The sequence below is a fragment of the Pristis pectinata genome, chromosome 3 (genome assembly GCF_009764475.1).
Source record: "Pristis pectinata isolate sPriPec2 chromosome 3, sPriPec2.1.pri, whole genome shotgun sequence".
Lineage (NCBI taxonomy): Eukaryota > Metazoa > Chordata > Chondrichthyes > Rhinopristiformes > Pristidae > Pristis > Pristis pectinata.
Window position 1 is genome coordinate 140439709 of NC_067407.1, and position 21528 is coordinate 140461236.

Here is a 21528-nt window from a genome sequence, read left to right on the forward strand (position 1 = left end):
AAACACACAATCATACACAAAAACACACTCATGTATACACTCAGGCACACATAAATGGACTATAATAGGCACACACACTCACATTTACTTCACAGACATAGCCATAGACATTCCTATTCTATTGACAATTCAGATGGTTTCCTTCCAAGGACCATCTGGACTAAATCTGTGAATGTTCACACCAAATTTGATTTACACAGGCTCCTGTCCAGGAATGAGCATTTTCTCCAAAGCACAAAACAGAAATATCCGTTGACCCTTCATGTATTGTTTGTTTGTTTGGGACAATTTACTCAACTCCCCTCCCCACCGCCTTTTCGCACTGACAACATTGACTCCATGTGAGTAAGATTCCGTGAGCTTTCACTCCTAGACTCTGAACCAGAGGAGATGGCACTGCAACTACCCCACTAGACACCCACTCTCGCACAAATATACAGTGACATACATACAAATAGGCACATGTATAAACACACACGTGACAGACATATGTACACATAAATGCACATACTCTAATGAATATCCACACACACACACATATACATATGCACACACATACACACACAGAGCTGGACACACATACAGGCATACACACGCACATACAATTTCTATAAAGGCTTCTCTGGATAACATTCATGAGGGTGAACAGGGGTTCTTTTACTTGCTCACCAGCCATATTGTATGTCTGGCAGAAATCTACCAACACAGAGAAGCTGAACTGCCTCCTGCTTCCCACTCAGGCCTACAACACGACTCAATGTCTACTGATGAGTCAAGTGGAAATCTGAGTCACAGAGTCACACAGCATGAAAACAGGCCCACCATATCAATGCCAACTAGTGGGCACACATCTGTATTAATCCCACCTTCCCACACGGGAAGGCAGATAAGTGCCATATTCTGCCACATAATTAGATCTCCACTGATCTGCAGGCTCCAGCTACAACCTGTTAAACTCAGATTTGCCATGAATCCTACTTTGTTATTCTTTCTTTAATTGCGCTATTTTGTAATTTATAGTATTTTTATGTCTTTGCACTGTACTACTACTACAGAACAAGTTTCACGACAGTGATAATAAACCAGATTCTGATTTATCTTGGTGTTTAAAGGAATTTTAATCTATGGCTAATCATTTAATAAGGGAAATGCTGATCGCAGAAAGGAAAATAGTTTCTGTTCTTGTGAAAATGTAAACCTTGATTTCCAGAAGACATGAGTGAGGTTAAGTAAATTTCTTCAAAGAACATAGAAGTTTATGAAATGGCTTTGCTCAGGATGAAGGTGTCACTGTCATTGTTGAAATTTATTGGCGTTTATTAAAGTGCCATGATAGGAGATGGATTCACAATCTGATAGATTACTATTACTTCAGTGAGGTAATCAATATTCCAGCATAACCCACAGTGATACATTACCTTCAAGGGTGGTGTCCTTTCCTTTCACAGGAACACTTTGACCTTCAGCGTACTCTGCGATCACATTGACTAGGTAGGTGGTTTCTGGCAGGAGGTCAGTCAGGACCCTGGTTGTTTGGTCTCCAGGAATCCGGATGGACATGACATCACCACCTGCTTCCATCTTGTAGCTCAGTAGATAGGACAGCACATCTGGGCTAGCTGCTGTCCAGCTCACCCGGAAACTACGAGAGGTCACGTCGGATGTCTTCAGATCCTTGACCGAAGAAAAGCCTGTGGTCAGAGAAATGGACACCAATTATTAACAATAGTTCTGGACCAAACAATCAAGTTTCAACTTTAAATCCTGAACACATCCCAGTCCATCACGGAAAACAGCCTCCCCTCCATTGACTCTGTCTACTCTTCCCACTGCCTCGGGAAAGCAGCCAACATAACCAAGGACCCCTCCCACCCCGGGCATTCTCTCTTCTCCCCCTCTCCCTTCAGGCAGAAGATACAAAAGCTTAAAACCATGTACCAGAAGGCTCAATGACAGCTTCTATTCCACTGTTATCAGACTCTGGAACGGATCTCTTGTGCAATAAAGATGGACTCTTGATCTCTCAATCTACCTCGTCATGGCCTTGCACCTTATTGTCAACCTGCTCTGCACTTTCTCTGTCACCGTAACACTATATTCTGCAGTCCATTTTGTTTTTCATTTGTACTACCTCAATGCACTTATGTACGGAATGATCTGTTTGGATGGCACGCAAACAAAAGCTTTTCACTGTACCTCGGTACACATGACAATAATTAACCAACTAAAAGTTTCAGCGATGAGAACTTCTCTCACTCCATAAATGTGCAACCTGAACTTATAAAATATCAACAATACTATTAATAGTGTATCAATGCACCAGTTACACATCCTACTTTAATGGGATGAGGTAATTAAAACTGTACTGTTTATTAAAGGAAAATCAATTATCGATCAATAGAAGGAAAATAATTTCTGTAAAATTACATTAAAATGTGAGAAGAAAATTAATTTTATCGAGAAATGATTATCAGTTCTGGTGGGTAATACTCTTAACCTCACAATCTACCTTGTTACGACCTTGCACCTTATTGTCTGCCTGCACTGCACTTTCTCTGTAACTGTGACACTATTCTACATTCTGTTATTGTTTTACCTTGTACTACCTCAATGCACTGTTGTAATGAATTGATCTGTATGAACAGGATGCAAGACACGTTTTTCACTGTACCTCGGTACAAGTGACAATAATAAACCAATTTACCAATTTAATACAAAATGAAAGTGATTGAGAAATATGACAGATCCTCCATCTTGATGTAGCAATGTGCGATATTATCAATTAATACCTTAAATATTCTCTGTTATTTTGATGGGAGCTCCCACTATCAATCTTTAGGTAAGATCATTTACAAGACATATCAGGAGTGTGAAGGAACACTCTCCACTTGTCTGGACGAACGCAGCACCAACAACTCTCAAGAAGGTTGACACTATCCAGGACAAAACAGCCCGCTTGACTGGACCCCCATCCACCACCTGAAACATTCATTCCCTGCCCCACTGAGGCACAGAAGCTGCTGTCTGCACCATCTACAAAATGCACTGACTGCTCCTCTCAAATCCATGACCTCGACCTCCAAGGGCAGCCGGTGCATGGGGACACCACCACCCACAGGTTCCCCTGCAAACTACCGCCATCCCGTCTTGGAAATATGTCACTGATCCAACATTGTTGCCCTGTCTAAATCCCGGAACTCCCTACCCAACAGATGGGCAGAGTATTGCAGCAGCTTCACCACAACAGCTCAAGAATATAGTCCTCCAATTTACCTACAATGGCACAGAAGTGTTAATTTTTAATTGATGTACTATAAAAGGCATCCTATCTGTCTGCATCACAGCTTGGTATGGCAACTCTTCTGCCCGAGACTGCAGGGAACTGCAGAGAGTTGTGGGTACAGCTCAACGCATCACGGAAACCAGCCTCCCCTCCATAGACTCTGTCTTCATTTCCCACTGCCTTGGTAAAGCAGCCAACATAATCAAAGACCCCACCCACCCTGAACATTCTCTCTTCTCCCCCTCCCATTGGGCAGAAGATACAAAAGGCTGAAGGCACGTACCACCAGGCTCAGGACAGCTTCTATCCAGCTGTTACAAGACTCTTGAACAGTTCCCTAGTACAATAAGATGGACTCTTGACCTCACAATCTACCTCATCATGCCCATGCACCTTATTGTCTGCCTGCACTGCACTTTCTCTGTAAGTGTAACACTTTATCCTGCATTCTATTATTGTTTTCCCTTGTACTAACTACCTCGATGTACTGAAATGATCTGTATGGATGTCATGCAAAACAATGTTTTTAACTGTAACTCAGGACATATGACATTAGTAAACCAATTTACCAAGTGAAGTGACTTTTTGTCCCATTGGTCCAATGCTAGGTCCCAAGAGAAGAAGCCCATCAGTCCCAATCTCCATCTTGCTATTTCCCTGCAGCTTATTCACTCTCACATGCCCATCAACTCCTCTTTGATTCCATTACCATCTATCTACACTGAGGGGTAAATTACAGTCCCCGGATAACCCACCAGAGCCTCGTTGAGATGAGGGAGTAAAGCAGAGCTCCTGTGGTCAGAGTGAGGATGTGCAGCTAATACATTATTTTGCCTCGTTGCCTGATTTCTACCCCCATTTAGAGTTTTCCTGTCACCGTTTGCAATTGAGTATACAGCTGAGTAAATCATCAGTTGAAAGTTCCTAGCCTGGTCTCACTCACTCCGCTCTCGGATGGCTTTCACTTCCTCCTCGATCCTGAGACACAGCGTCTGTGTGAGCTTTGTCGATACCCTCTGGAAGGAGTCAAAGTCGTCCACTTGGTACACGTGGGTATTTTCAGGTGGCGTGGCGATAGCCACCAGCTCGTTGAACACTGCATCCTTGACTCCCACGGCAAAGATCTCCACGCCTGTGTCTCGCAGCTTCTGGGCGGGGACCTTGAAGGCGTCGGAGGACTTGCCGTCTGTGATCAGCACCATCACCCGCGGCACGTTGGTCCTGGCGCCCTTCTCCTGGACAAAGACCTTCTCCCTCACGTAGGTCATGGCCCTGCCTGTGTTAGTGGAGCCACCCCTGTAGGGGAAGGTGCGAACAGCTCGGACCACATCCTGGAGTGTTGAGTGTTTATTGAGGGTGAATTCTGTTACCGCTTCCCGGCTGTACTGAACCAGGCCAATCTGGATACGGTTGGGCCCCACCTGGAAGGTCTTAACTAAGGTTTCCAGGAAATCTCTCACCTTGGCAAAGTTGCTCAAGCCAATGCTGTAGGAGCCATCGACTAACAGGACAACATCAGCTTGTGCATTTTCATCCAGGATGCATTCTGTAAGAGTCAAAAGAGATGAAATCCATGGTCACTTTTTAACACAGTGTTATTGACTTGGTAAGTAACTACCATGTAACATGAAAATACACTGGTCATTTAGCCTACCTGGTTGACTCTGGCATTTATGCTTCATATGAGCCTCCTACCTCGTTATGACCTTGCACCTTATTGTCTGCCTGCACTGCACTTTCTCTGTAAATGTAACACTTTATTCTGTATTATGTGATTGTTTTCCCTTGGACTACCTCAATGCACTGCTGTAATGAAATGATCTGTGTGGATGGGATGCAAAACAATGTTTTTCACTGTACATGTGACAATAATAAACCAATTCTAATTCCAACGATTCCAATTCATCTCAATCAGAATGAACCATTCCTATCCTTTTACTCAGTTTATCCAGCTACATATACGATGTATCCTGTCAATACTTTGGTAGTATCTACAGGAGGGGTTGCCTCAAGAAGGCAATATGCATCATCAAAGATCCCCGCCATCCGGGCTGTGCTGTCTTCTCGCAGCTCCCATCGGGCAGGAGGTACAGAAGCCTGAAGTCCCACACCACCAGGTTCAGGAAAATCTACTTCCCTTCAACCTTTTGGTTCTTGAACCCACCAGCACAACCCTAATCACCACAGTTCAGCAACACTTGTGACCACTTTGCACAAAAATGGACTTTGCTTTCATTTGTTCAAATTGGGTTCTTTCTTGTCAAAATTGTGCATAATTTATGGTTAATTTATGTTTTTCTTGTGAATGTTGTGTATCTGATGCTATGTGCCTGTGATGCTGCTGCAAGGAAGTTTTTCATTGTGCAGATGACAATAAACCCGATTTTGACTTTGAGCTTTCCTTTTACCCTTATGTCTGCCAATACCTGTCATAGCAGGTTCAATGTTATAATTCTTCTCTGAACATGCATACTCCACACAGTGCCAGATTTTAGGATTAAACCTGGCTTGCTTGAGTTATAAGGAAGTGGTTCTACTAACTGTGGCACTGTACTTTGCATTCTTTTATCCTCCTCAGAAGCTCAATGACTTGAGCCATTTGGTTCTTCAAACATTTCTTCAAATACAGTTCCTCCCCAGGTTACAGTGGGGTTCGGTCCCCGTGAACTGCGAACAGTTCACAAGCCAGAAATGCAGCCGCGAACTGAGTTCCCACACAGGGCTGCAGCCGGCAAACGCTCCCTCGTATGTACGGGCTGTACACAAATTGGGCATTGGTAAGTTGTAGAGGACCTGCTTGTCATTTGATCGCTGTGTCCTGTGCTTGTGCACCAGTGCACTTTGAAAACTACACAACTTTCTCCAACGAGTACATATTGGAACCTGTAAGGGCAGGCACTGTAGTGTAGCGGTTAACGTAAAGCTTTATAGCACCAGCGACCTGGGTTCAATTCCAGCCACTGTCTGTAAGGAGTTTGTATGTTCTCCCCATGCCTGCGTGGATTTCCTCCCACGTTCCAAAGATGTATGGGTTAGGAAGTTGTGGGCGTGCTATGTTGGCACCGGAAGCGTGGCGACACTTGTGGGCTGCCCCCAGAACGCTCTACGCAAGGATGCATTTCACTGTGTGTTTTGATGTACATGTGACTAATAAAGGTACCTTAAGGCATGGATACCAACTTACCAATGGTCTCCTCAACAGGGTTTGTCTTGTCCATTAGTGTCACTGGATCACTGGATGCCAGCCCTCTCATGGCATACAAATTAATCTGGTACTCAGTGTCAGGAGTGAGGTCTTTGGCGATCACTGTCCTGGTGCCTGCATCAACGTTGATGTTTTGTTCTTTGAGGCCAGCCACCATGGGAATGAGTTGAATTCTATAGCCGGTGATCTGACCAGGTGATGAATCCCAAGTGATCCTCATGAAATTTGACGCAACCTCCAAGACTTGCATGTTGGAGGGAGGTTCAACCACTGCAGTTTGGGGGAAAAAACAAGTCATGGGTTTTAGTATTTGACTGACCATTGCATTCGCATAAAATCAGTTATCCATTACCTCAATTAAATACGTCATTCACCCCAATTGATTTAGCATAGAGTCATACAGCACAGAAACAGACCCTTCAGCCCAACTTGTCCATACCAACCAAGTTGCCCACCTAAGCTAGTCCCATTTACCAGTATTTGGCCCATCTCCCTCAAAACTTTTCCTATCCATACACTTACCCAAATGTCTTTTTCTGTTAATATCATTGTGTATGTGGCTCTGACAATCCCTCCTTGGAAAGTTCTTTCAAGAAAACTTGATATGTAAACTGAACCAGTACTGCCTCAACTTCCCCACATGGGCTGTGACCTCTGGAAGGCAGTGGGAGGTGAAAATTCCATCAGCTTTTTTCTCAGTATCTCTTCCAGTGGCTTTGAGGACTGCAAATTTGGCCATCTTGCTTTGATTTTGGTTGCATTACCAATGGGTCCTGTAACAATGGCACTGAGGTACCATGTGCTGTGCGGGGTCCTGACTGATGAGGCTCTTGTCTCCTGGAGGAGAGACATCTGGATGACAACTTTTTGGAACACTGCAAAATCCTGAAAAGTGGCATACTGGCAGGAAGTGACAAAGGACCTTGACCTGAAACGTTAACTCTCTCCACAGATGCTGCCTGACCTGCTGAGTGTTCCCAGCTGTTTCTGTCTTTATTTCAGGAAGTGAGGTGATCAGAGTTGGACATTCCAACTATTGTGCACCAACTAATTAAGCATCAAGAGCGGGTTTAGTAAATACCACCACCCCCCCGAGTCCTCCAGACCTTTTACCATGGTGCTGTTGGTAGAATTGTTGGAGAAACATGACTCACCGGTATTTTTGCCATTCCATAAATTCATAAAATTCAAAGAAAATTTACATGATACCAAGGAGCCCACTTTGCAGTGCTTACCCAGTCACTGTGGAGGATTATCTATTCAATTTTTTCCCAGTAGCCCTTCATATTATTACCCTTATTTACCTATCCAATTACCCTTTGAAATTCACGAATGACCCGGTTTCCATCACCCTTACAGGCAATGAGTTCCAGATCATCACCATCCTCTGTGTACACAAAACTTCCTCATGTCCAACCTTAACCTTAGTCCATCACATGTCCCCGTTGACACTCACCAATTTTTATAGATGCACCTTTGAAAGCATCCTATCCGGATGCATCACAGCTTGGTAGAGAGTCATGGGCACAGCTTAGTCCATCACCAAAACCAGCCTCCCCTCCATGTCTACACTTCTTGCTGCCTTGGTAAAGCAGCCAACATAATCAAAGACCCCTCCCACCACGGGCATTTTCTTTTCTCCCCCTTTCCATCAGGCAGAAGATACAAAAGCTTCAAAACATGCACTACCAGGCTCAAGGAAAGTTTATATCCTGCTGTTATAAGACTCCTGAAAGGACTTCTTGTATGTTAAAGCAGAACTCTTGACCTCATAATCTGCCTTGCCATGGCCCTTGCACCTTATTGTCTGCCTGCACTGCACTTTCTCTGTAATTGTAACATTCTATTCTGCATTCTGTTATTGTTTTCCACTTATACTACCTCGATGTACATATGTTTTGAAATGATCTGTATGGACGGCATGCAAAACTAAGTTTTTCACTGTATCTCAGTACATGTGACAATAATAAACCAAGTTCAATTCCAATTCACTTCAAACCAATCTGTCCCCTCTCCCTGAATCATCCACGAATGAGAATAGGTTTTCTGAACTCACCATGACCTTGTGCACTGCTATCAAATCTCTTCTCAACCTTTTCCCAAAGAACAACCCACCAGCCCTCAATCCTAAGGAAATCTCTGGTAAAAAAAAATCCACCAAGAATTTGCAAGGGACAATCAATAGTGTATGGGAAGACGGCTTCCCACAGCCAGCATCCTGTTAAAAATTCCTACCTTCCTCCCCGCTCACGATTTCACCAAGTTGTTCCTCAACACCGGAGCACACCTGGCCAATTATCTCATTCTGGACTTCTTGAATCTTGTCAAAATCTGCCACTTTGAAAACATGCTTCTTTTGAGGAGCAGAGGCGATTAGTTGCAATTCTTCCAAGTCTGCTCCCTTTATACCTAAGGAAAGAAAAACAATATATATTGAAATTGATAAAAAAATTTAGTTGAGATACAAGCGGCTGCAGATGCTGGAATCTGGAGCAACAAACAATCTGCTGGAAGAACAGATCTCCATGGTATCACCTCAGGATATCTGATATCAGCTGCAGATATTGTTGTAACATGGAAGAACCCAACAGCTAATTTGCAAACAGTGTGGAAGATAGAAGGGATTAGGGAGTTGCACCACGTAGTTCTTCTGTGAAAGAAGAAGTTGGCATAGAAAACAGTGGAAAACTAAAGTATGCAGATTGTGCCTGGGGTTGGAATAAACAGGAGCAGCGATCCCTGCAGCAGAGGGGGAGATGTTAGAGGCTGCAGGTGAAGAGAAGACTTCAAATAAGAAGAAAATCATTTATCTATATTTTGACCAGATGTGCAGGAGAAAGCCATGCCAGAGGTCCTCCCCAGATGTTGGAGAAGTATTCAAGTCTCGCATAGATTTGGTCATTATAGATAGCTGCCAAAGAAAGCAACAGCTCTTGGATATATAAGTTTGGATGTGGGATTGAATATATATTTTGGTTTATTTGCTTTGGCCAGAAGTGAGATAAATATTGCAGATTTTTTTCCACAGGACACTAAGTCTATCTTGGTTTGAGTTTTTAGAGGAAATTGGCTGATAGAACTGACGGATCTGTCTTATCCTGTCAATGAATAATGTGAGTTTTCTTTATTCCTCATGGGGTGTTGGCATCGTTTCCAAAGCCAGCATTTATTTCCCAAACCTAATTGTCCTTGGTGATGTCCTTGATTCTAGAATCGGGATTTCCAGCATTAGGACCATGTGCACTTTTAGATTCAAAAAGAAAGAACTTGGCATGAAGATAACCTACCCAAAGTAAACACTTCTACTCCAATGTTGCGAAGGGCTTTAGCACTTTCTGTCACTGGATCCTGGGACTTTCCATCCGTGATGATGATTGCTATTTTTGGATAGGATTTTCTTGCTCCTGCATCTTCACGGAAGGTGATCTTCACCAGATAATCAATAGCGTCACCTTCAGAAACAAAAGAAACCAATTTCAATTCATTCATTTGAAACAATGGCAGTACGGTTAATCACTCTGACTGTTGAGACATTAATGTATCCTGCCATTTCCATTATTCCCTATATTTAATGCATGCACCCTCATAATTAATCCCAGTCCATAACTCATTCCTACTTCCCCATTTTTCTGTACATAAATCACCTGATCCCCATGGTTTGATTCCAGTTTATAACCCACCCCGGATATCCAATATATTCTCAAGGTGCTTCTGTGACTTCCATTTGAACATACTTGGTCAGCAGCATGAAACATATAATATAGTAGTGTCATTACTCTGTGTCCAAGATTAATTTAGTGTTTCATACTACCAACTGCATATGACTTCAAAGGATTCATCACGGCTTGGTACGACAACTACTCTGCCCAAGATCACAAGAACCTGCAGAGAGTTGTGGACACAGCTCAGCACATCACGGAAACTAGCCTCCCCTCCATGGACTCTGTCTACACTTCTCACTGCCTCGGTGAAGCAGCCAGCATAATCAAAGACCCCACCCACCCTGGACGTTCTCTCTTCTCCCCTCTCTCACTGGGCAGAAGATACAAAAGCCTGAAAGCACGTACTACCAGGCTGAAGGACAGCTTCTATCCTGCTGTTAAAAGACTATTGAACGGTTCCCTAGTACGATAAGATGGACTCTTATGACCTTGCACCTTATTGTCTGCCTGCACTGCACTTTCTCTGTAACTGTAACACTTTATTGCCTTGGAATTGGTTTCTTATTGTCTTATACCGAGGTACAGTGAAAAACCTGTCTCGCATACCGTTCATACAGATTAATTCATTACACAGTGCATTGAGGTAGAACAAGGTACTACCTTATACTACCTCAATGCACTGATGTGATGAAATGATCTGTATGGATGGCATGCAAAACAAAGTTTTTCACTGTACCCCAGTACATGTGACAATCATAAATCAATTTACTAATTTACTTGAACATACCCTGTCAGCAGCATTAAACACATCATATGGTGGTATCATTACTCTGTGTCCAGCACTACCAACTAGAGATGACTTCAAAGGCAATATTATTTTCAAATCTCAGTTTAAAACAGAAGTGAGATGCTTGGAAGAACAGGAATGAATTCTTGTACCAGTCATGGTATTTCCCCCTTTGTAGGGAAGATTGGTAATAGCATTCAGTACATCCTCCTTCTGGCTATACGCATTCAAGTTGAATTCTGTTCTCGTGTCTGAACTGTATTGTACTATTCCAATTCTCGTTTTGTCGTTTCCGATCTCAAATGCAGATACAAGGGAGTAGATGAATTCCCTGATCCTTCGGAAGTTTGCTCTCCCCACGCTCCATGACCCATCGACCAGGAAAACCAAATCAGCTACAGCAGTAGCTGAACATCCTGAAAGGACAAATCGAGGAAATGGGTTACTAACAGTAGGGAATAGTGTGGATTATCATCCACCCCTCCACAGCAAACACACACAGCAGATGCATAAGGGAGTGTAACACTGCAGCTGGTAGTTTAATTATAGACTCAGAGCCATAGAGTATGGAAACAGGCCCTTCGGCCCAACCATCCATGCCAACCAAGTTTCCCATCTGTTAGTCCTATTTACCCACATTTGGCCCATATCCCGCTAAACCTTTCCTATCCCTGTACCTGTCCAAGTACCTTTTATATGTCGTTAATGTAGCTGCCTCAACCATTTCCTCTGACAGCTCATTCCATATACTGACCACCCTCTGAGTGAAAAAATTGCCCGAGTTTCCTATTAAATCTCTCCCCTCTCACCTTAAAACTATGCCCTCTAGAACATAGAGCATAGCACAGTACAGGCCCTTCGGCCCATGACGTTGTTCCGAACTACATGACACCTACTCCGTGATCAATCTAACCCTTCCCTCCAACACAGCCCGTAACCCTTCATTTTTCTTACATCCATGTGCCTATCTCTTAAATGTCCCAATTGTACCAGCCTCTACCACCAACCCTGGCAGTGCGTTCCAGGCACCCACCACTCTCGGTGTAAAAAACCTACCTCTGATGTCTCCCCTAAACTTTCTTCCTCTGACCTTAAACAGATGTCCTCTGGTATTGGCCATTACTGCCCTGGGGAAAAGGTGCTGGCTGTCTACTCTGTCTATGCCCCTTATAATCTAATGAACTTCTATCAAGTCACCTCTCATCCTGCATTGCTCCAAAGAGAAAAGCCCTAACTCGTTCAACTTTTCCTCATAAGACATGTTCTCTAATCAAGGCAGCATCCTGGTAAATCTCCTCTGCATCCTCTCTAAAGCTTCCACAGCCTTCCTATAATGAGGTGACCAGAAGTGAACATAATACCCTTAAGCACGGTCTAACCAGAGTTTTATAGAGCTGCAACATTACCCTGTGGCTCTTGAATTCAATCCCCCAACTTATGAAGACCAGCACACCATATGCCTTCTTAACCACCCTATCAATTTGCGTGGCAGCTTTGAGGGATCTACGGACTTGGACCCCAAGTTCCCTGTTCCTCCACACTGCTAAGAATCCTGTCATTAACCTTGACCCTACCTTCCAGTTGTATCACTTCACATTTCTCAGGATTGAACTCCATCTGCCACTTCTCTGCCCAGCTCTGCATCCTGTCTATATCCTGCAGTATCCTACGACAACCTTCTACACTATCCACAAGACCACCAATCTTCATGTCATCTGAAAACTGTCTAGTTCTTGATTCCCTAACCCAGGGAAAAAGACAGTGTACATTCACCCTATCTATGCCACTCATGATTTTATACACCTCTATAAAATCTCCCCTCATTCTCCGACACTCCAAGGAATAAAGTTCTAGCCTGTCCATCCTCTCCCTATAGCTCAGTCCCTCAAGTCCTGACAACGTGCTTGTAAATCTTTTCTGCGCTCTTTCCAGTTTAATCACATCCTTCCTATAGCAGGGCGACCAAAACAGGCCTCACATCATCAGTTTCTCTTACTCCGTCATCGGTGCTCTCAGCTGTCAGCACTCAATATCCTCAATAACATCCATCGTTCTACTGCTCCCTCTTCCTTAACATCCACCACTTTGATCAAGCTTTTTGTCATCTTTCTTCCATGTCAGACTTTGTTAACATCCTTGTGATGTGCCTTGAGAATTTTCCAAACTCCATCTTCCATTTTTCCTCACAATGTAGAAGGAAGCCACAGAGGTTCTGCAGATGCTGGAAACCTTGAGCAACACACACAAAACACTGGAGGAACTCAGTGGGTCAGGCAGCATCAATGGAAGGAAATGAACAGTCGGCGTTTCAGGTCAAGCTCCTTCATCAGGGCTGTTTATTTCCCTGCTGGCCTGGCCTGCTGAGTTCTTCCAGCATTTTGTGTGCATTGCTCTAGAAAGAATCCAATCTGCCCATTAAGTTCATGCTGGCTCACAGACCAACCCCATTCCCCCACTGTTTTTCCTTATAATCTATTCTCCGCACATTCCCATCAACCCCCGCACCCCCAGATTCTACCCCTCACCCACACACTCGGGGTATTCACAGTGGCCAATTAACCCACCGACCCGCATGTCTTTGGGATGTGGGAGGAAACCGGAGCACCCGGAGGAAACCCACGTTGACACGGGTTGCAAACTCCACACGGACAGCACCAGAGGTCAGGATTGTACCTGGGTCACTGGTGATGTGAGGTAGCGGCTCTATCAGGGTTATGGAGTAATGCAGCATGGAAACAGGCCCTTTGGCCCAACATATCCATGCCAACCAAGGTGCTTACCAGAGCTCGTCCCATTTGCCCGTGTTTGGCCCACATCCCTCTAAACCTTTCCTATCCATGTACCTGCCCAAGTGTCTTTTAAACACTGTAGTTGTACCCGGCTCCACCACTTCCCTTGGCAGCTCGTTCCACATACCCACCAACCTCTATGTGAAAATCTTGCCCCTCACATCCCCTTTAAATCTTTCCCCTCTCACCTTAAATCAATGCCCTCTAGTTTTACTTCCCTTATCTGGGAAAAAGTGTGACCATTCAGCTCACCTCAGCCTCACTCATTTTATAAACCTCTACAAGGTCACCCCTCAGCTTCCTACGCTCCAGGGTAAAAACGTCCCAGCCTGTCCATCATCTCCTTATAACTCGAGCCCTCCAGTCCTGGTAACATCCTCATGAATCTTTCCTGCACCCTTTCCAGCTTGGTGACATCCTTTCTATAGCTGGGTGACCAGAACTGCACACAATTGCTCTGTATTAAAGGTGCTACACAAGTCCAAATTGTTGTTACTTTATCTATATTTGCAAGTGAATGGGAGGAAGAGAAGACTTGAATTTATCACACTTACTCCGGTAATGGTCTTCTACTCTCTCTGGCCGCCTTGTTGGTGTGCGACCTGACTGAACTAGGAAGGAAGGAAGTAAATGCATCAGCCAGCAGATATATTCATTTTTATTTTAATCACTTAGCCACCACAATTGAAAAACAGAGGTATAGAAGCTCCAATGCACAGGATCACAAGAGGCTGCAGAGAGTCGTAAACTCAGACAGCTCCATCACGGGCACAACCCTCCCCACCATCTGGACATCTTCAAGGGGCGGTGCCTCAAGAAGGCAGCATTCACCATTAAGGACCCTCACCACCCAGAACATGCCCTCTTCACATTACCACCATCGGGGAGGAGGTACAGGAGCCTGAAGACCCACACTCAATGTTTCAGGAACAGCTCCTTCCCCTCCACCATCAGATTTCTGAACAGTCCATGAATCCATGAGCACTGCCTCGTTATTCCTCTTTTGCACTATTTATTTTCGTAACTTATCATAATTTTTATGTCTTTTTGTCTTGCACTGCACTGCTGCCACAAAACAACAAATTTCACAATGTATATTAGTAATAATAAACCTGATTCTGATACAACAGTGCACTTGGAGGGGATGAGCGAAGGGGTTAGAAAGGAGCTGAATCTGTCTGCCAATTGGTGGGTACACTTTGTGTACATTCATCCTGAGGGGATTATTCAGGGCAACTCGCTCCTTCTCTTAAGTTCCTGTGTAAATCAGCCAGGTTTTTACTATATATTAGTTGCGCACAGGGTCTTTTTTGTTGTTGTTGTAGTGCTAGCCCAGAAAGTACCAGATTTAATTATTTCAATTATGCCAAATTAATTGGCACAGAAGAGGTTTTGAGGCCTGGGGCAGATCAACCATGGATCATGTTGAATGGTGGGACAGGCTTGAGGGGACGTGGCCAACTCCTGCGCCTATTTTCTTGTGTTCTTGTGTAAATTGATGAAATGTAATGTTTATGACAGAAGTGGCTGCTCGATTTATTTAAGAAGATGGAGACATTTCTTGATGCAAAAGGTATCAAGGGTTTGAGGGAGAGAGCAGGAACATGGCATTGAGATTGATCAGCCATCCTCACACTGTGGCAGAACAGGTTCAAAGGGCCGAATGGCCTACTCCAGCTCCCATTCTCTATATGCTGTCCAGGAAAGGAAATGTTAGTGTGGATTAGCCACCACAAATTAACCTCAGTGGGTATATTACAATGCACAGTGCAAGGTGCTAATCTTAAAGCAATGTACAAATGTACCAATTAATTTCTGTTCCACTCTGTCAGTGTGGATTTAGCATACACGTATTGTAGAAGGTTCTATCTATACAGACGGAGTTTTCTACAACAACCCCATAAGGAATTTTTGAGATGCAGCCTGTACTTACTCGTGAGTTTTCCATAGACTGGGACACTCTCGGATGAACCATCAAAGGCAACCAAGATTATCCTGTATTCTACATCAGGAATGAGGTTTGTTAATGTGGTCTTACTTGCACCTCGGGGTAATACACTTTCTTTTGCAGGTCCTCCTGGAGAAGAACAAAAGTAAAAATAGTAAGAAAGCACATTCTAAACTAAAGCTCCCTGCAAATGCTACCTAGACTTAAAGGAACACCCGATACTTATCCACTAAACTTTGCTGAGTAACTTAATCTGTGCAAAGGAAAATTTAAGGGATGAAGTTTCTCACCCACTGTATAACCTGCCTGAAGCAGAAACAGGTAGAACGTCAAATAATTGATGGACGATCAGTTTTCAAGTGGCTGAGTTGGGTTAAAATTACCCGAGCTTTCAACACAGAGAAACAACTGTAAAGATTACTTGGCAGTCACTAACTGTGGATGAATTACAATCCTACTGTGTCGACTCAATGTGCTCAGTGATGTCAAAAGCCTGGCAGGTACATTGTCTGTGTTGCACGAGTTGATTTTATCTCCTTCCTTTCTCCTGTCCACTTTAGGATACGGTAAGGCTAATTTTCTCATTATGGGTATCCCTTGCACAGCAGAAGCCAACAGGGGAAATTTGAGCCACTCTCTTGTGACTCTCCACAAGCAGTCAGTAAAGGCCAGCCAGCTCACACCAGGAGCTTCCTGTCAGTGTAGGTACCCAATGCCTTGTGAGCAAAAAGGCAGGAGAATGCCCGGGCTGGCTTGTGCTGGGGTACAGGCCCAAGTAACAGAAGAAGTACGTGTGCAGGCTGAAGCATAAAAGGCAGGAGATGAGGCAGAGGTCCAGGTGAGCTATTGAGATGATGCAGGACCAATCAGACTTTGTTGAAGCTTATAGGCAAATAGACATTTCTGCTTATTGCCACTTTACCAGATTTCCTTAAGACATAGCAGAAGGACATTTTGGTTATTGTCTATGCTCACAGAACAATCCCATTCCCTTCTAATTTTCCCTTGAACATATTCTCCCCACAACCCAATCAACTGCCCCAAGATTCCGCCAGAGTAGGGGCAATTGACAGTGGCCAGTGAATTTACCAATGTTTATCGTTATTTAGCTTAGATTAAGATTTAGATTTGTTGGATGCTGGTCAAGAGAAGATCTGATATATTAGTCCTGCGCCTACATATAATAGTTACAAAATAAAATATAAACTTCTGAAAAAAAGGAAAAGACAGACTATCAGTGCCAGCAAGGTCACATCTGTGGGTTAAGCCACTGAAATCTGCCCTCTCACATGTGTGCCTGTGGGTAGCAGAGCCTAGAATCCACATGGGCAGCCCTCTTCAATAAAACAGGTTGGTGAGTGCCAGCAGCCTGCTCGACCAGTTAGATAACCGTCAGGGTCAGCTTCTCTGAGCTTGACAGGTTCTTGTCATGGGTTCATTAATACATTCTCTGTAACCCAGGCAGCAGGTGCAGAATCCCCCAAAGAGCTTTAAAGCCAGAGGCCTCTCGTTACCTGTTTCTCCCAAGCCACAACACACACACTATCTCTCAAATGAGACATCGCAATAACATTGCCCAGACCTAGATCACTAGCAACACATACACACACAATTCACTAATGAGACACACACAAACACCTCACTACTCACACACACATGCATGCACACACACTCACACATGCACACACTTCACTAGTCACAAATTCTTCACTAGCGACACACCCACCGACACACACTTCACTAGTGACACACACACCCTTCCCTAGTGACACACACCACTAGCGACACACACACACTTCACTAGTGACACACACACGTCATAACCAGAAGAGGGAACCCGGGCTAATCCTGCCCCCCTCAATCCATTGCCCCCAGAGTATCATGAAGACAACAAAGCCAGCTGTCCTGGACTTAACTGCACAAAGCTTTCCCTCTGCCTTTTCCCTTCCCACAACCATCACCCCCACCAGCTAACTCAGCATAGCCTGGGCAGTCTCCAGCTTTTACTTTGGTTTAAGTTTCAGGAGCCAAAGTTAAGAAATGTGCAGACAATACAAAGTTGACCACTGGGCTGATGGCGAGGAAGGAAGCTGTAGGAATTGTGGTAAACGTTACATGAAGCATTGCATAGCCTGCACGCAGGGCACTGGGTTCAGTCATGACATGAGCAAAAAAAAATTCCAGAAATACTGGAGAGGCTGTAAGTAAGATCAAAGGAGCTGAGCTGTGAGAAAAGATAAGTGAACCACAAGATTCCTGGTCTTATAAGGCAGGCATGACAGAGGAAGATCTGTGAAGCATTAAATGGATGGAAAAGATTGACCCAAATAATAAGTCCACGTAACCCGGGAGATTTGGAGCCAAACACATCATTAATGCATTCAGCAGTAATCAGAATTACTTTGATGGCCCTCATGAGTTTCATTACAATGCCAGTGAATAAAACTGCCTCAGAAATGTTAAGGTTACTGAACTATGTTAAGGGATCTTGGAGTCCCATAGTTCACTGACAGTGGTTACACAAGTGGATAATGTGGTAAAGAAGGTGTGTGGCACGCTTGTCTTCATTGGTAGGGGTGCTGAGTATAAGAGTCAGGAAGTCGTGCTGCAGCTGTATAAAACTTTATTCAGACCGCACATGGAGTATTGGGTGCAGTTCTGGTCACCCTATTATAGGAAGGATGTGGAAAGAGCGCAGAAGAGGTTTCCCAAGATGCTGCCTGGATTAGAAGGCATGAGCTATAAGGAGAAGTTGGACAAACTTGGGTTGTTCTCCCTAGAGCTTCGGAGGCTGAGGGGAGACCTGATAGAGGTTTTTTAAACTATGAGAGGCATAGATAGGGTAGACGGTCAGAATCTTTTCCACATAGTAATATCAAACACCAGAGAATGTGCTTTTAAGGTTAGAGGGGGGCAGTTTAAAGGCGACGTGAGGAGCAAGTTTTTTTTAAACGCAGAGAGTGGTCAGTATCCGGAATGGGTCACCAGGGGTAGGAGTGGAAGCAGGCAGTTTGGTGGAGTTTGAGAGGCTTTTAGACACATGAATATGAAGGGAATGGAGGGATGTGGATGATACTCAGGAGAAGGACATTTAGTATAAATTGGCATCAAGATCGGCACAACACTGTGGGCCGAATGGCCTGTTCAGTGCCGTACTGTATGATACATGTTAAAATTTGCATTGTGTGCCTCAATCTAGAACATATATTCAAATTCATGATCAATTCACACTAGCTCTTCCAATATATTTCCCATACAAAATAAACAAGATAGCAAGAGACAGGTAAAAAATTGCTAAGTTCAAAGTAGAGTCTGATGCTAATATTAAGGGAACTGGTGTGGTAGAATGAGATTTAAAGGCCAAACAAGCTTCTCTCATCATTTTTTTAATATATGACTACGTTTCGTGCTGAAGACCTTTCAGTATTCTTTTTTTGCAAATGCAGTGGAAAAAGGAACATCTGGAATGGATTAATACCTTCCCTCATCTCCACCCCCACCCAACACCGCAGCGCAGTGCTGTAAGGAAGATGCATTAGGAAGAGGGATGATGGAATTCTGCCGAAATTCCATTACTTCTCGCAGCTCACGCAGATCACGCTGGAGACCACATGTAAAGAAGCCATGAAAAGAAGCAGGTCCCTCAGTATACGACAGATCTCACGTCAGTGGCAATTAGCAGGATATGGCCTGCAAAGCATTTTTCCAGAGGATGATCATTCCTGAAATCGGTCTAGACACTGGCAAGTACTGGCTCCGCTGATGGCTGTAACAGGCTCAGAAATGAATGATGGGTTTGGCACTTTTCTCCCCCTTCAGATTGGTCAGCGTGGAAAATGTTGGCACCGAAGGCTGACAGCTCGCTCGATGCTCACGAGCTTGGGGAGCGAGATGCGGAATCCTCCTGTTTCAGAGGTGTTGCCAATGTCTTTCCAAACAGGGAACGCTTAAACACCAATTTCGGCTTTGGAGGAAGGGAGTCTTGTCTCAGTTTTTGGATTCTGGCTGTGGTGCAACCTCAAGTGTAGGTTTGCCTCCCCTCCTCTCCACCACATGTCATGTAACGATGGCAGAGTATTGTAGTGACAACCACGACCAACTGCCTCCCCCAACCCAGCCCACACCCACCACTAACTGACATGTGTGCAGTGCAAGTACCCTCCTTCCTCTCAAGCCACTAGTATACATACTGGAGTTACATTTAAGCTCTTGGTATCCACCATAATGACTCTTATATGGCCTTCATCTTAGGGGTCTCGTAGATAGAGGAATATCTGAATAACAAGCATAATTTCCCCTCCACCTGACATAAATAGGACTGGAAAAGTATGATAATTGAAAACACTCTACATTTATAATTGTGGGATTATATTCATCCAATTTTTATGTTCCTGTATTAGCTTCCCATATAATTTCTATCCTAAATCGCCATGTCTAATTTTACAATAGAAACTGTCTTCTTAAACCATTGCATCCCTATTCCAATGATCCCCACATTACTTAAAGGCAAGATCTTAACATTCAAAAATGCTTCTGGTATGTCAGCCTTTGTAACTGGAGGCCAGGAATAGTAAAGAAGGTTCTGCCACAGTTGTGCCAAACTCTGATTGGCATCATGTCTCATATAGAGGGATCTGTACTGAGCAGAATGTGAGAGTATGATAAGACCTTGCAAAAACCAGGCTTGCATTCCCTGGAATATGGAAAGGGGACAATACGACTGAGATGTTTAGCAATTTGAAGGGAATAATAGGATGGATTGAGGCAACCTGTTTTCACTGATTGGGAACGTGAATGGGTAGAAGGTGGTGGTGGTGGTGGAGGAGGCAGGTCTAGGATGAGCAGATACAAAATCCATTCCAGGTTATTCAGGAAAACATTTTTACTCAAAGGTTGCAGAAGTTTGAAACTTCCCGTAAATGGGAAAATGGGACCAGCTTGGTAGGCATCATGGACAAGTTGGGCCGAAGGGCCTGTTTCCATGCTGTAGTACTCCATGACTCTATAAATGCAATAGACGCTCCCTCAGTTAATTTTTTTGCCCTGAGATTGCTGGAATATTGTGGCACAGTCAGGGCAAATACAATGGAACAAGCAATGACAGAGAATAGCCATGACCTCACTGACTAGTAAAATAGGCTGGAGGGGCTGAATGGCCTCCTCTTGTTCTTCTGCATTCCACCTTCATCCAAAATTCTACAGGAAGCTAACTGTCAAATCCTTTTAAAAAAAAAATTGGATTGCTCTGAGTCCAGTTACCTATTGGTAAGATGCAGACAAATATAAACTAAAAGTATTTATTATTTTTAAATCACAAATATAAGATCAGATCATGTTGTCAATAGATGTGAATGTGGACTGTAGAACCTAATTACAGTCTTGGGTCCATACAACCACTGAATGAAGCTCTGCTGTCCCAAATAGTATGTCTATCCTGCAAATAATATTTAGTTATCAGGTGAGAAGTTTTAATTGAGAAAAGTTTTAATTGAGAAAAGTTTTTAAAAAAAGCAACATGTAACTAGCATTTGGCATTCAGAGCCTGCCTGTTTAGGACTTCAATGTGAGTGAAAGCTACATGTTGTTCTCTTTAATCTCCATTGCAACTTCTAAGGGTAGTGATTAATCTGATTTATGATATTGTCTGATTCAATGGGCTGGAAATCACTGCCAAAAGTAACAACAGCTGTATGCTAAGTATATTTGCTTGACATTTTTCTACCTCTAATTTTAAGGGGTTTATGCACCTGAACTAATCACTTTAACACCTGCATTTAAATAGCATGGAAGTTTTAACACACTCAACCCATGCATACTCCCACATCTCTCATTAATAGAAATATGCAGCCTTGTG

The 21528-nt window shown here is 43.7% G+C and overlaps 1 protein-coding gene across 6 annotated transcripts in view; it reads right to left on the reverse strand.

Moving 5' to 3' along the window:
• LOC127568808 (collagen alpha-1(XII) chain-like) overlaps positions 1 to 21528 on the reverse strand; it is a 275536-nt gene that overhangs the window by 230115 nt on the left and 23893 nt on the right. For 5 of the 6 annotated variants that reach the window (XM_052012992.1, XM_052012989.1, XM_052012990.1 and 2 more), the window contains exons 4-11: positions 15660 to 15803; positions 14281 to 14337; positions 11090 to 11353; positions 9776 to 9940; positions 8724 to 8897; positions 6468 to 6758; positions 4227 to 4829; positions 1419 to 1691 (exon numbers count right to left, since the gene is read on the reverse strand). The exons of the other annotated variant lie outside the window; for it this stretch is intronic. In XM_052012992.1, coding sequence (XP_051868952.1) covers positions 1419 to 1691; positions 4227 to 4829; positions 6468 to 6758; positions 8724 to 8897; positions 9776 to 9940; positions 11090 to 11353; positions 14281 to 14337; positions 15660 to 15803 — 1971 coding nt within the window. The remainder of the gene's footprint in view (positions 1 to 1418; positions 1692 to 4226; positions 4830 to 6467; positions 6759 to 8723; positions 8898 to 9775; positions 9941 to 11089; positions 11354 to 14280; positions 14338 to 15659; positions 15804 to 21528) is intronic. 6 annotated transcript variants of the gene reach the window in all.